This window comes from Pectinophora gossypiella, chromosome 19 (assembly GCF_024362695.1).
Source record: "Pectinophora gossypiella chromosome 19, ilPecGoss1.1, whole genome shotgun sequence".
Classification (NCBI taxonomy): Eukaryota; Metazoa; Arthropoda; class Insecta; order Lepidoptera; family Gelechiidae; genus Pectinophora; species Pectinophora gossypiella.
The window spans coordinates 12,889,369-12,905,575 of NC_065422.1; the positions used below are offsets into that span (position 1 = coordinate 12,889,369).

At 38.2% G+C, this 16,207-nt stretch overlaps 1 protein-coding gene and 2 pseudogenes across 5 annotated transcripts in view; 1 reads left to right on the plus strand and 2 right to left on the minus strand.

Annotated features, from left to right (window-relative positions):
• Nucleotides 1-16,146, minus strand: part of LOC126375676 (putative oxidoreductase GLYR1 homolog) — a 342,593-nt gene extending 326,447 nt beyond the window's left edge. For 3 of the 5 annotated variants that reach the window (XR_007567633.1, XR_007567632.1, XM_050022752.1), the window contains exons 1-7: nucleotides 16,081-16,139; nucleotides 15,961-15,997; nucleotides 15,540-15,622; nucleotides 10,265-10,391; nucleotides 9,832-9,978; nucleotides 5,270-5,464; nucleotides 4,525-4,698 (exon numbers count right to left, since the gene is read on the minus strand). Coding sequence is in view for 3 of the 5 variants with exons in the window: in XM_050022752.1 (XP_049878709.1) it covers nucleotides 4,525-4,698; nucleotides 5,270-5,464; nucleotides 9,832-9,978; nucleotides 10,265-10,391; nucleotides 15,540-15,622; nucleotides 15,961-15,997; nucleotides 16,081-16,115 (798 nt within the window). In the remaining 2 variants the exon portion in view is untranslated. Of the gene's footprint in view, nucleotides 1-4,524; nucleotides 4,699-5,269; nucleotides 5,465-9,831; nucleotides 9,979-10,264; nucleotides 10,392-15,539; nucleotides 15,623-15,960; nucleotides 15,998-16,080 lie in introns of all 5 variants that reach the window. The other 2 variants (XM_050022751.1, XM_050022753.1) reach the window with 2 other exon arrangements.
• Nucleotides 1,528-3,976, plus strand: LOC126375747 (uncharacterized; annotated as a pseudogene).
• Nucleotides 1,990-4,513, minus strand: LOC126375712 (uncharacterized; annotated as a pseudogene).
• Nucleotides 16,147-16,207: the final 61 nt, after the last annotated feature.

Consider the following 16,207-nt stretch of genomic DNA (forward strand, 5'->3'; position numbering starts at 1 on the left):
TCAGACAAAAATATTTGTAGCGCAAAATTTAGAACGGATGAGAGATGAAGTTGACCAATAACAAATGTCTAATGTACTCGCGAGGCATGTCAAATCAATGCAATTCTCGAATCTTCATTGCGTGTACCGTTATGAGCAATGTCCCGAGAATGTTCCGAATGTTCCTATTGTAAATACTCTTTAATAAGAAGAACACTGCTTTTTTTTTTCAACTGCTTTTGCGCCTTTTTGCTGCAAAGTGAGAATATTCTCGGGAACAGCATTACCGGCCGACGCTTAGACGGTAAACATAATACGTCATATACACAATCGACATTAAAAATGAATGAAATATAAATGAAATAATTTCCTGCAGACGATACGCACGACGAATCCAGTCTAGTATATACTATATACAGGCTGTTAGCGACATCGTAACGAATACTAAGGGGGATGATTCAGACCACGATTCTGAGTTAATATCTAGTGAATCAAACCTTTCAGAAAATTTTAGTGACTTTTTTAAATTAATATCAGTTCCATACTTTTGCAACGGAAAAATCTATTTGATATCAACTCATAACCATGGTCTGAACCGTCCCTTAAAGTTTTCGTTATAATGTCACTAACACCTCTAGATATCATGATATTGCAACGTAAATTCTGTCTCCTAATTAGATGCTGAACATATTTTAGCAATTAAACTATTGTACACTACTTCAAATAATCAAGAAGAAGAATTAAGTATAGCTATTGTTTTTTGGTGTGCGATATAAGGCACCTTCCCCAAAAAAAATACTGTGGAATAAGACAGGGGAGAGGCCTTTGTTCATATAGAAAAATGAAAACTGTGTGACCGGCAATATTTTATTCTTATTCTTTATAAAAATAAATGAAAAATCACTTTCTTGCATCGAATTAGGAAACAGGAAACGTCATTTCAGTGGCAGTGGCGTAGCTACCGCCGTATCAATGATACAGAGCCGTCAAAAAAAAAGTTATTCACAATCTTACTTAAACTCATTTGACATCCTAAAAACGTCATACAAGGCCTGTCTGAAAGTGTCCGCACTGTTAAGTGGGTATCTGGCGCAGGGCAGACCATTTTATGCTAGATCGTTCTAGAAACTTGTGTTCACCCAGTATAACTTGACCACGCGCGTCGAACCACTACGGTCTGGACAGACTTTACAAGTACAAGTTTCTAGATGATCTGACCATCTTCACATGTCAGTATAGAATAAACAAATATACTACGCAAAAGGCCCATGTGACACGTTTTACAAGGAGGTCAAGAAAATGCAAAATAGTCCAAGAATCTTCAAAGAGCTCCGTCCACAACCCTAGGTCCTATGAATGAATGAATAGAATGAAGGGACACTCCGCCCCGCGCCGTTACGGGCTTAATCTACCTCACCATCGGGAGCCATTTTATTTAGTCTGTCTCACTCTCACGCACTGGATAAGGGCTTGTACACAAAACTGCGATGCGACGCGATGCGAATTCGCAACTCAGAAAATTACGACACGAATTGCTGCGATGCGATTTTGTGCGGCAAGGCGTCTCCCAGTGTGACCATTCCTTCGACGACCGTTAACCGTACTAAACGTATTTTGAATTGAAAGCTAGGTCGTGACATGGATCGTAAAAAGAAGTGTGCACTTTTATTATTGCTTAGGAGATATAGAAAAAAGAAACAAAGAAGATTTTGGGTTCATCCATTTATTACTATTATGAATCCTGATGGAAACTTTTTTCTTCTAAAATATAAAGCTTTGAAAACCGACGAAAAAAAATTTTTGGAGTATTTTAGAATGAGCATATCTTCATTCGAAGAGCTTTTAAGTTTATTATCACCATATCTTCAGAAACAATCGTACAAGGGGAGAATTCCTGTTATGCCTCTGGAAATGATTGGCCTCACTATCCGGTAAGTAAAGTAAGACAATAATTGTTTACATTAGTTTTTATTGAGAAAAGAGTTTTTAAAATATTACAATCCATAAAATTTACGAAAAATCAAAGTCTTCTTCAGTTGAAAGTGTGCTTAATATGCTTGAGTTAGAAAAATCATTACTAGGTGAATCAATTTGATCTGGTATGTTAGATGACTGTGGACGTATCAGTGGCGTTTGTTGAGATCTCGAAAATGTTGAGTTTGATAGCCACCCTGGTAGTTGCTATTCGGATAGTAGTAGCCATGAGGTTGATGCAATTCTGTTAAAATTTGAAGAACTCTGCTCTGAAAGATTAGAGTTTTATTGTCATCTAATCTTTCAAGTGATGGTAAAATACCTTTAAAAAAAGATATGTGTCTATTCTCAGGTTCCTTTAAAATCTTTACAATATCATCTTCAAATGTATTATTAACCATCTTTCTTTTTGGTGGCTGCCTTTGGTAACGTGTTTTAGATGTACCTTCTTGATTATCTTGCTCATTTTCTGACTCATTTATACTAGTTGTGGTCTCATTTTGCAAATTTTTCTTAAGAAATTGTAATTGTTTGTACAGATGGTATTCTTTTATATTTTTGGATCCAGACCCTGACCTACTTGCATCTTTGAGTTTCTTTTCATATTTATTAAAGGTATCCTTAATCCCTCTCCATCTTTGTATTACTAAATTACCTGCAAAAAAAAATAGACAATATTTAATTTATTTATTTATTTATAATTCATCAAATACCGTTTGTACAGAACAATAATATAATAATAATAACAATAGGCGAACTTAGCGCTAGAAGCGTTGTCTACCAATAAATTAAATTAAAATAATTTATGTATGTTTATGTCGTTTTAGGTTAGTGTTCTTTACTTTTTAAGTTTGTTATATAAATTAATCCTTATTTTTCTATTTATGTTACAGATTCCTAGCGTTCGGAAATGAAATCAGAAATATACATTTAGATTATTATCGAGGAATAAGTACAGTTGCTAAGATAATACGAGTAGTTTGTAAAGCAATATGGAAATTTTGTTTAAATGCAAACATACCAAAAATAACACAACAGCTCTTTGAAGAAATATCTGCGGACTTTGACTAGAAAGCCAACTTCCCTAACTGTATTGGAGCCGTTGATGGGAAACATATTCGTATTCGTAGTCCCCCAAAAAGTCGATCACTTTTTTTTAATTACAAGGGCTACAATTCAATAGTTTTGTTGGCTATTGTGGACTCGAAATACAGATTCATCTATGTGGACATAGGAGCATATGGAAAGGAAAGTGACTCCACTATTTTCCACAACACGAAACTGTACGACTTACTGATGAGAGGTGATTTGCCTACACCAGAATCAAGGCCGCTACCGGGCTTTCAAGAACCGGTTCCATATGTTTTTGTCGGAGACGAAGCTTTTTCTATTTCGAATAATGTCATGCGTCCTTATTCTGGCAAGCATTTGTCTGTTAAACAAAGAGTATTCAACTACCGTTTGAGTAGGGCAAGAAGATATGTCGAGTGTACTTTCGGCATATTAGCCAATAAGTGGCGAATATTTCACCGCCCCATTAACGTTTCATATGACTTTGCTATAGATATTGTTAAGGCTTGTTGCATACTACATAACTTTGTCATTAACCGTGAAGAATTAGACACCCCTATTGAAATGATCATAGATGATTCCGAACTACAACCAATTGAACAAGGGTTGAATGTAGGTAGTCAGGTGGTTGGTGCAAATATAATTAGAAACGAATATTCGGATTACTTTACAAGTGAAGTTGGAGCATTAAGCTGGCAACTACAAAAAATTTAAGACTATACCATACGGCTTGTATTGTTGCTCGAGTTCTTGGTAATAAGTCAATACAATAGGTACAAAAGGACACATCGTAAAACATTAAAGTAACTCGCTGTCGACGCCTAAACATTTGTAAACAATTTAAAGAATATTTTTTGTGCTTATATGAATAGAATGTTTGATTTGTAGGTAGTTTTAGTAAAAAGTAAAAAAAAGTTATACTTAATAAATGTATTTGTGTACTTACCAAGTTTAGTTTTTTCATTGTTTTCTTTTTCCTCGAAATTTGGAAATAAACTTTTACACACGTCCTTCCAAGCATCTTGTTTGATGAATTTGTTTTTATAATCATCATTACTAGTGTCCCAAATAACAGGGCGCTCCTCAATCAGTGATATAAAAAATCAACGTCGTATTCTGTCATTTTTAAAGTACCTACACGTCTTGCCCACGCGCTGTCCCAGAGCGAACTAAAATGGTGTCAACAAGTGTGACGCAACATCGCAGGAATGCGCGATGCGAATCAATTCGCAAGTTCTTGCGATGCGTAGAGGGAGCTCGCAGATTTTTGCGATGCGACGTCGCATCGCAGTTTTGTGTACAAGCCGTAAGGCGGTATAGGTTGAGAGCGACATCCTTGTATGGAGTATCCGGGCTGGGTTAACAGTGCGGACGGCCTAAGTCACCTTCCTAGCGCGGTCCCGTTTCCACGGGGCCGCTTACCCTGCATATTTGACAGGTCCGGTCTTTCCACGTCTACGCGCCTGCCGCCACTGCCGAGTACATAAAAGGTCCACGTACCTTAGCGCCAGTGCGGTTCCAGACGAGCACCTTGTGGCCGGAGTTGAGCAAGTTCTTGACGATCCCGCTGCCCATGATGCCCAGGCCGAGGAAGCCGAACTTCATCTGGCTAGCCTGGATCTTCTTCTCGCGGAGCGTCTCGGAGACGTTCTCCAAATCTAGGGGGGGAGTGTCCTGTGGAAGGTTGGAAGGGTTAACAAGTGGTACTGGCTGTGAAATTAAAAAGTTTTTTTGAGATTTTTGTTTTGTTTTTAATTCTTTATTTTATGTTTGATTAGTCTATTTGTTTACATTTTTTTTTCTAAAAAGAAGGTAAGTCAAAGAATCAATATTGGAAAAAATAGAAGGCAGGGATATGACAATGAAAGATACAAAAGACTGATTTAAGGTTATTAACAACAGTCTCTGTTAAATGGTCATATGCCTGATGAAACTTTTAATTAATTTTATTGGGAGAGTCCATAATAAGAATATATATTATATAATTATTAAATAAGTATAAATAAATATGTATAAAACTTAAGCAGAAATTATCTTCTAAATAAAAACAGTCATAAATCTTCTTAACAAACATAAGAGTTAAAAATATAATGAAAACATATAGAACAAAATAAGTCTTGTTGGAAACAAAAGAATTAAAATTAAAAATGGAAAAATGTTCCTTATGAACTTATCAGTTGCCTCAGTATCTTAATCAATCATAATCATATCATGACATGATCCAAAACTTCTAAGTTGTACTTACAGGTCTGAGAATGTTAGAGGGGCGATGCAGCAAGCTTGACTTCTTGGAGAATGAATGGTTCAGCATCGATGGCTTATCATTAGCCATGTCAGAGTCGTACGAGCGGGAGAGACTGCTCTTGGCCTTCTTGCGAGGGGTCCCCTTCATCCCGGACGATGAAGAACGCTTCACCGACTTCACCTTTGACAAACGTATCTATAAATATTAAGAAACGTGTCATGTTTGGTGGTGGTGATTAGTGCATGCAGTATTATATTGTTTAGGAGTTATAACAGTATTGTTTAAGAATTTATAGGCAGATGAAAAGCAGTAAAAAATTGGAAAGAGGCAAACCTAGTCAAATGAGACATTTACTTCCTTTAATGAGATATTTTCTTTTGATACGTAAATCTTTAAAAGTGAGCATTTTTACCCTCCGGTTGATTGAGGGGAGGGCTGTGCCCAGCATTGGGACGTATATAGGCAGTTTATGATTTTATGATTATGATGTCATCTATAAACGTGGTCAAAAATCATCATCATCTTAGACTGGCTTCTACTTCTAGATTAGCTTTTTACAATTTATCTTTGATTCAGTATCTAAGCAACTATGATATAAAAATTGCATTTGAAAAAAGTTCCAAATGATAGCTAAAAATGTTGTATTACTTTAACGTTTCGACGTTGGAGGTTCAGTAGATATTAAAAAAAAGAAAAGAACACATTACGATTTATGTCTAATCTAAACATCCCCCCAGCATTATGCCGTTTTTCACAGGGTCCGCTTACCTAACCTGAAGATTTGACAGGTCCGGTTTTTTACAGAAGCGACTGCCTGTCTGTCAATACAGGTTAGGTCACATACCTCCGAAAATGCATTTACTATATTATATATATCTAAACATGCGTCTGCTTGGAACAAGCAAGCTGCAAGGTAGCACAAATTCTACTCAAATAATAACTAGTTGTTTTGGAAGGCAAGCGATTTGCGCCGCGGTGCGAATCGACTAATAATATAAAAAAAGTTTTATGCACACAAAGGTTTAAATATAGCTGTTGCAAATCAACAGTCCATATACAGTATAATGTACGTTTGTCATTATATAACATAAACTCTCGCCTATATTCCCAATTGGACCGGTCAGAAGCACATGCTTAAAAAGGCCACATGAAGCAATCCATCTAAAAGCAATATTGCTATTTGTTTTGTTTGTTGACATTGCGCACTTACTTCTTTAAGCGTAACTGTAAAATGGCAATATTGCTTTTAGATGAATTGCTTCGATTCCTTTTAACCCACCAGACTAGCTTCTATTGGTAGATTAGCATTTTATAATTTATCTTTGACCTAGTTATCAACCCTGTTGTATACTTAAAGGTACAAAAATAATAATTAATGTTGATTGACTACATAGTGCTGCTGATACCTGTACACACCATCTGATTTTATTTTAAGTTATACCTGTCATTTTCTTATCCGCTGAAAGAGTCACGGGTAATCGACAGGCATAAAGTTTATGGAGCACACGTAAATTTTAGGCAGAAATTTATAAATCCCTTCCAAAGTTTTATATTGGCCAATAACCCGACAGAATTAAGTAGACAGCACACGCCAAACGGGTTCCATATGAGTAATAAGAAAATGACAGGTATAACTTAAAATAAAATTAGGGTGTCTGCAGGAATCGGGGCCATTCTCATACCTTCTGTTTATATCCTGAGTATGTCTGGAATAGGGACATGCATGTACATACAAAATGTATCTTTTTATGTACAATGTTACGTTCACATAGGTACCTAATTATTTTTTTCACCGGTTTGCCTTTATCGCCATTTGTGTCTAAGATTGAGAGTGAAAGACATAGATAATTACAAAGTCTGTATGTGTTCTTTACTTATTTTTCGAGCCTGCCCAGTCATATGCTGACGTCTTGCTTGCTCAATATCCTGAGGTCGACAACCTGTGTGGTCTAATGCTTAGAGCCTTGAGCTCACCATCCGGGTTCGATTCCCGATGGGGACATTGTCGAAATCACTTTGTGAAACTGTTCTTTATTTGGTAAGGACATTGCAGGCTTGACTCACCTGATTGTCCGAAAAAGTAAGATGATTCCCTGCTTCGTCGGGCACGTTAAACAGTTGGTCCCGGCTATTAGCCCTAAAAACACCTCTACCAACCCGCAGTGAAGCATCGTGGTGGAGTATGCTCCATACCCCCTCCGGTTGATTGAGGGGAAGCCTGTGCCCAGCCGCGAGACGTATCATCATCATCAGCCCATTAACTTCCCCACTGCTGGGGCACGGGCCTTCCCTATGGATGGATAGGGAGATCGGGCCTTAAACCATCACGCGGGCCCAGTGCGGATTGATGGTTATTAACGACTGCTAATACAGCCGGGACCAACGGCTTAACGTGCCTTCCGAAGCACGGAGGAGCTCGAGATAAAAACTTTTTTTTTTGGTCACCCATCCTATGACCGGCCTTTGCGAAAGTTGCTTTACTTCAACAATCGCAGACCGAGCGCGTTAACCGCTGCGCCACCGATATATATATAGGCTGTTTATGTTTAATGTTGTGTCGACTTTTTAAGTTGAGTGTCTTAATAATCTTATTTGCTTTATGATATCATTTATTGTACGTTTTAGTGTACGTAAGTACAATAAAAGTGTGTTAAATAAATAAATTACACTAGCAGACCAATCTTTCGTTATCTTTTTTACTACAAATTCACCCCTCAACATTTTAAGTTCCATAAAACCTACACTTCTCGTAAGGCTTTAAAGCTACAATTTTTAACCTGCATGCATTTACCATCACTCAAACATAGCGCAAACATCAAACGAGCTGTCTTATCAAACGGGGAAAAAATCAATTAAGGTAAGAGATATATTAACACACAACAACAACATCACGCCTATATCTCCAATGGGGTTGGCATAGGCGTATTAGTACAGGCTCACTCCTAGCCAGCTATGTTTATGTCCCATATAACAGCGGGCGAGACCTATTGCCATTAACCGGACACAAATCCTGGCAACCACGAGATATTAATCGTCTATGATCGAAACATGAATTCAAACTCAAAATTCGAATGTCAAATTAACCCGTAAAATAAATAAATGCTCTCGTGAAATTTATTCTTAATTATGTTAAGATCTTCATCTTGGCTTCACATTATTTACAGCCTTTGATGTGAGAAATATTGCCAATATAAAGTGTGTGTGTGTGTGTAAAATGTTATTTTTCCCGAATCGTAAATAATGTCTGCAGAGATAGAGTTTGGTCGGACTTAGCCATAAGATTAATTTCAAGAACAAATTCATACAATAAAGATTCATGCAATAAAAAAATGATTTTGTTTTGAATAAGACGCGCACTTAGAAAACAGCTCACTTGATATTTGAGATACTTATTAAGTAGCACTACTATCAGTTAGTACCACTATCTGTCTGATAAGTCCTGGATACAATTCAATGTATTATATAAGGGATGCATTGATCATAAATATCCATCTTAGAATATACATACTGATCATCAAAGAATTCTCATTGATATATAAGTATTGCAGATAAAGAACAGCATCATCATCTCCCTAGCATTATCCCGTTTTTCACAAGGTCCGCTTACCTAACATGAAGATTTGACAGGTCCGGTTTTTTAAAGAAGCGACTGCGAATTGTCCCGATCCGTCCCGACCTTCTAACCCGCGAAGGGAAAACCAGCCCAATACAGGTTAGGTCACATACCTCCGAAAATGCATTTCTCGGGAATGTGGGGTTCCTCACGGTGTTTTCCTTCACCGCTGAGTTACCGTAACTAAAGAGCGTCATAAAAAAATACGATGAAATCTTGACGTTAACTTAGCTATACATTCATACGCAGCGGTGTAGATTCAATAAAATCGTCAAAAATTACGTGGGTACGGTTGTAGTCTTAGCATCTATAGGGCGTGGTGATTCGTAACGCAGTCGAGTTACGCACATCCACATGTTGCCAGTTCGCAGCCTAAACGCATACTACGGAATGTCAGAGCATGCATGGCTCTTTCTGCTCTAACTTTTCGTCTTACTTCTTGAGCGCTCGTGTTCAATCTACGGTCTTCTAATCGTGTGGGTTGTGAGGTGGAATACAACCTCATCAATCCTGGTGTCAGGATTATGATTGAACCGCCTAAGGCCCCTGACATGGTTCGTGTAACGATTACTCACTTATATCGGTAAATTGTACGGTTACTATTTACTAATCGCGCGGGCGGGTCCCGGTGGACCAACGGCTTAAAGTGCCTTCCGAAGCACGGATCACCTTACTTTTGGACAATCAGGCGATCATCCTATAATGTCCTAACCAAACTAGGGATCACAAAGTGATTTTTGTGATATGTCCCCACCGGGATTCGAAACCGGGGCCTCAGGATCGTGAGTCCGACGCTCAACCACTGGACCACAGAGGCCGTGTCTTTAATCTACGGTACTTATATATCAATGATTCAATCACTTGCTACCACTTCTAAACTTTCAGACAGTCATCAGCAAATGATGCAACAGGCCATAACACTCGCGCCAGCTGGATATCAACGACCTACCTTAGGAGTGCCGGTCTTCTTCTTGACCTCCGGAGACGACTCCTCCTTGTCCTCTCCCTCCTCATCGTCTTCTTTGTCGAGGACATCCTTCAATTTGTCAAACTCCTCCTCCGCAGAGCGAGCGTGGTCGTCCAGATCACCAAATTTCTGATGAAGAACAATTGGGATTAGACTGTACATTTTATATTGTAATATCAACACGCGGTAAGAACCCGTTATTATGTGTTTTAATTATGATAATAACCGCGTAAACTTAAAACATTGTAATATCAAGTTTAACCTGGGATTTATTAGTGGTAGCCCAAGGTACTGCATCACTGCAGCGAGGTTGTCAATTTGAGTAGCCTGGGTAATGGTCTACTTACGTCCTACGTTCGTGTATCCTGTGCTCCTGTAGAAAAGTCCCATGCAAAAATGCAATCTGGTTGCTTACCTCAGGGTTGACGATATACTCCTCGATCTGGGCCACAGCATCCTTCAAGGCGGCAGTCTTGCAGGACTTGATAAGCTGGTCCTTGAACTCCTGGTACGGCTTGATGTTGCTGTCTTCGATCCAGGCACTGGGGACAATATTGTGAGTTAGGACGTGTCGTAACAGACGACTGAGAGTTTCAAGTCTTTTCTAACATGATGGATCATATCGGAGACCTTCAGGCAGCTTGAAAACTCTGGGAAACCTAACTTTCACCAAGCTGAAGTGGAATATTGTGGCACCATATTTATTTACATTTCACGACACATTTCACATCATCTCACAGAACCTCAAGACACACATACGTCCACTCACTCACAAACAAATCACACTCTGGTGCTGATGCAAGACCATACCGCACCACCACGTCGCCATTATGCTCCATACCCTTACCCTATTTGGTTCATTAAGGGGAAGCCTGTGCCCAGCTATGGGACGAACATCATATTTACCCATCATTATTATAGGTCGCGCGCGTAAAATAAAAAGTAAATACAGTGGCGATCGGAGCGGCTACACTAATAAATAACTGAAGTCTACGACTATAGATATTTCTGTATCTTGTGTCCACTGTGCTCAATAAAGCATTTATCTATCTAATTATCATAAAAAAATATCGCAAGCATCAGAATGTGGGATCTACTTTAAAAAGCGTATAATGTTTCGAGGCGCAAGCTGTCTGAAAACTACAGCACTTTGTGATGGATGATTGTTCCAAAAAATAACAATACAATTATTGGAATGATTCCATACAGGGTAGGTATTCAAGAGATCATTCGTCAATGCAATTTTCACTAACACAGTTGGATCGACCATTATAGACGGAGCCGCCGACACGGCACACCATCATTTTGGTCTAACAGAAAACTAGGTGATTATTATCCTTATGAATTTAAGTTAAAATTAAGTTACTCATTATTCAAAAGGCTTTAGATGAAGTACAAATGTATTTATTTCATAGTATAAAAAACTAAATATTATGAAATTTAATTCATGTTCTTTTTTCAATAGATTAATACGTAGAGCTAATTTCTGCAATCGAATATTTCGAATACCCGTCCATTCGATTGATTCAATCATATTTTTTTTAATTACCTATTCCTTCTCACTTACCACTTTGTGAGACTATGCTTTGTTTAGTAAGGTTTGCAGGCTTGAATCACCTGATTGTCCGAAAAATTGAGATGATTCCGTGCTTCGGAAGGCACGCTAAGACGTTGGTCCCGGGCTACTAGCCCAAATACCTCCACCGACCCGCACTGGAGCAGTGTGGTGGAGTACGCACCATACCCCCTCTTGTTAATTGAGGGGAAGCCTGTGCCCAGCAGTGGGATGTATATAGGCTGCTTATATATTTTTATATATTCCTGGTCCAGCAGAGAAAATGTACTCATATTTAGCTCCACTGCCTACCCTTCGGGTACACAGGTGTCATGCTATGTAATTTTTACTCTCTATAGGTATCCTAAAAAGTCCACGAGATGACCGCAGTTCGATAGAACTATCGAAAGTTATCAAAACAATGCATCTGTTGTATGTATGTATAATGTATATGGCTGTATGAATCTAATAACGCCGCCATAGGTAAAACCACGTAAGTTAGACTTTTGTTAACAAAACCTCGCAATATACTAGCTAGCCTCAATCCAGGTGAAATGGAAATTTATTATTCCCGTATACCACAGACACAGACAGACAGGTACATTACATTTAACACAGGACAGAAACCACACGGAAATCAATACACAGAAAAAAAAATATCCAAAACAAAAAGAAAAACAAACCAAAATCATAAAAATAATATATTTTACGAGGTTTTGTAGAAAAAAATCTCATAAGAATGACAAAACATTTTTCGAAAAGTCACTTACGTCTTTTTCACTACAAGGCGATGATATTCAAATTCCACATTACAAAATACATAAACATAACATAAAATAGCCTATATACGTCCCACTGCTGGGCACAGGCCTCCCCTCAATCAACCGGAGGGGATATGGAGCATACTCCACCACGCTGCTCTACTGCGGATTGGTGGAGGTATTTTTTACGGCTAATAGCCGGGACCCACGGCTTAACGTGCCCTCCGAAGAACGGAATCATCTTACTTTTTCTTCCTTACCAAACATAGGACAGTCTTACAAAATGATTCCGACAATGTCCCCGTCGGGAATCGAACCCGGACCTCCAGATCGTGAGCCTAACGCTCTAACCACTAAACCACGTAGGCTGTTACAAAATAAAATTTATCAATTAATTCATCTGATTCATATTCGTGCTACAAATCCTGTTAAAACAAATGGAGGTGCCGGAATTGGAATTAAATGAAAGAATTCGGGGTTTTGTTGACCAAAACCACATCAGAAACACATCACACGCCGTTGCTGGTCCCGGATACTACTTAGTGATGTAAGTATGTAATCGTTACATGAGCCATGTCAGGGGCCTTTGGCGGCTCAGTAATAACCTTGACACCAGGGTTGATGAGGTTGGTATCCCACCTCGCAACCCACACGAAAAAAGATCACATCAGAAACTGATTTTTCAAAATGGCGCTTATATGGTTTTCAGTTTAAGACGAGTATAAATCAATGAAGCTGCTAACATTTCTAGGTGACCTAGTTTTAAGTCCAGACTCGACAGGTCAAAGGGCAATCCCTGAAATGTTTTAACCTGCGATTTATGAAAGTAAATACATCTATTTAATTACTGAGTAAACTGTTATCTTGCGCGCTCTAACCTCTAGACCATGGACCATTCGCGGCTCAATAGTAACCCTGACACCAGGGTTGATGAGGTTGGTAATCCACCTCTTAACCCACACGAGAGAAGAAGTGTGCGAGTGTGGAGCATACTGCACCACATTGATTCAATGTAAGTTAGAAATACATACATAGCAACACGGTCGAAATGCCGATCGGGGTAAGCAGACATGTAAGTCGCCAGAAAACAAGTTGCAGCCTCTTTTGATATTAGTTTTCACAGATAATCATGATTAAATTGTTAAACTGTATATAATATAGGTACTTAGCGAAATTATGTCTTTCAAAAGGGATTTTGGGTGACTAATATATCTTTTAGGACTTTTCAGGCTTGAATCACCTGATTGACCGAAAAAGTAAGATGATTCCGTGCTTCGGAAGGCACGTTAAGCCGTTGGTCCCGGCTATTAGCCGTAAAAACACCTCCACCAACCCGCAGTGGAGCAGCGTGGTGGAGTATGCTCCATACCCCCTCCGGTTGATTGAGGGGAGGCCTGTGCCCAGCAGTGGGACGTATATAGGCAGTTTATGTTATATATCTTTTAGGGAAGCTAAAAGGAAAGAGAGGAGTAGACCAAGGAGTGTTTATATGGAACGTATTAAAGAGAAAACAAACATCGTGTCTTATAAGGAAGTCAAAGAATTGGTCTTTGATAGACAAGAATGAAAAATGCCACGCCGACAAGAGCGTGGGTCTTAAATTAATGATTATAAAGCTCACGTATAATATAATATATAAAACTTTTTGATTATGGTTGCCAAGTTCTTTTGGTATTTTCATTATTAAGACGTATTTTTTGAACGTTGAGAAGCTGTTCTACGAAAAAAAGAAAGACAGTGGCCTGTACCATTACATTAAAAACTTGTACATTTCAATGGGTTTCTAAAATGGCATAACACTTAGTAAAATTGGCTAACCTAAGGATATTTTTAAATTCTAATCAAATTAGTTTTACATATTGGGTGATCTATCTTCTACTACCATTTGATGACTTTTTTATGGGGCACCCTGTATAAATACTATAATAATTTAGTAGTGTAGTTTATGATGGCGGTGTAAGTTGTAGATTTGGAATGCCTAGGCGCACATACATACTGCGATTAAATCCAGGATGTTTTACCTAATTGTAATAAAAAAAAAATAATAAGATGTGTTGCTGTTGCAGCTTCTTGCAATTTCTTCTCAACCTTGCGAAATGACGTAGATTCAAAAATGTTAAATTGACCTTCAACAAGTTTATCTGTGATAATTATGTTGAATAAATGATTCTGATAATGAAAGGCCAGGTAAAGAGTACTCTAAATCTGCGATCGATGACAGTGGAAGAAGCAAAAGTGGTGTGTCAGGATGGTAGTGAGTGGAATTCCATGACCTCTGCATACCGGAATGGGAAATAGGCCTGATCTTGTGTATGTGTGTATAAGGAGATCTTATTATTTATTAGATTATACTCTCAACCAGTTTGCTATGCTAACCATTGGTGGGAAATAATCTTGGAATCTTGTCAGATGTAGTTCTATGTATGGATTTTAAAAAACAATATATATAACACGCACATGTCCAGCCCAGTCCCACTTTAGCCTGGCGGTCTTCCTGCCAACGTCAACTATACCGGTTTTTGAGCGCAGCGCATGCATCCAGAATGATGGGCAAAGATCATCATGCACTGGGTACCACAGGACGGACACCATAGACGTGGTAGACCCGGGAAACGATGGCGCAATGATCTCCAAGGTTATCGAAAAGACTGGATAGAGCTCGCACAGAACTGGGATACTTGGAAAGATATGGGGAGGCCTTTGCTCAGCTGTAGGATCATACAGGCTAATAATAATAATATATAACAACATTACCTATGAGTAGGAAACAGTTTACAAAATAAGAAAGTTTTCACAATATTAAAGAACTATATTCACTGATTCATTCCAGTCCTGCTTAAAAAATTAATGCAAATATTACTACAATATTTAAGTACTCTAAACTCTATAACTCCATACCGCCTTCGGTTGATTGAGGGGGGCCTGTGCCCAATAATGGTATTTGATATTTGAGATAAGCAAAAGCATTCCTCACTTACACAGAATAGCGGTCACACTAAAAAATTTTAAGTAATTGATTTTTAAGAAAATGCTTCTGAAAATAGCATGCTATTATTATTATTGCTATTTCGAATTAAAAAACTAATAATTACTTAAACAATTGTCTTATGGTTATAAGATATAGGCGATAAGAAGTATACCTATCTCTTTCTTCAGTCTCATCTCCACTGCATAGCTAACATCTTACAATTAATAACAACACACCCAACAACTTATGTAAATTATAAGTAAAAGTACAGTTCATATGATAAAGTTTTACGTTTGTGTAAAGAATACACCAACGTTCTCAACAAGGGTGAAAAAACTATACTTAATCTAAGTGAAACTGACTAAGATTCTGACCTATGGAAAAGCTGTAACAGGTGGTTACTTACTAGTTATTACTGCCGAAGAAGTAAATGCATTGGACATTGCTCGCCTTTTTCGGCGGCTTCAACTCGGGCGTAGGAATCGCTACCTGAAATACCCAAACATACATAATTAGGTTATCAATGTATATGTTTACATCTATCAATATAACTAGTATTACTATTGCTACGGTTGTTTGTTTACGTGCTGCCGAGTCTCCATTCAGTCTAGAAGCAGATTACCAGCGTCATAGCGTCTCTAAGCGTCCTGACACGTATTAATTGAGCATTTCCCGCCCATAAAAGTATTGTTTATATTTTGACAAGCTTATCAACAAAGGCCTTTCGGAACATATTATTTACTTTATGTAATGCAAAAAGTGCTTAAGAATGGAAAATATAATTAGTATTTCTATACTCAGAAGTGGATAATAGCGAAGCTTCTTACCCGACCGGGCCAGGGGCTGAACCCCTTCATCTTCGCCCTGAAACAAACACATTGAACTCGTTATTCATTCGCCACTAACATCACAAACATTATCAAATAACACCACTCTCAGCTACATACCATACTAAATCACCAAGTTTATATCCTTCAGACATCGTATACGTCCTCTCTTCACAAGATTCCACGACGAACTAAAGCACAGACAAAATAATAATGTAGAGTAGAGACTCCATGCAAGAAAACTTTT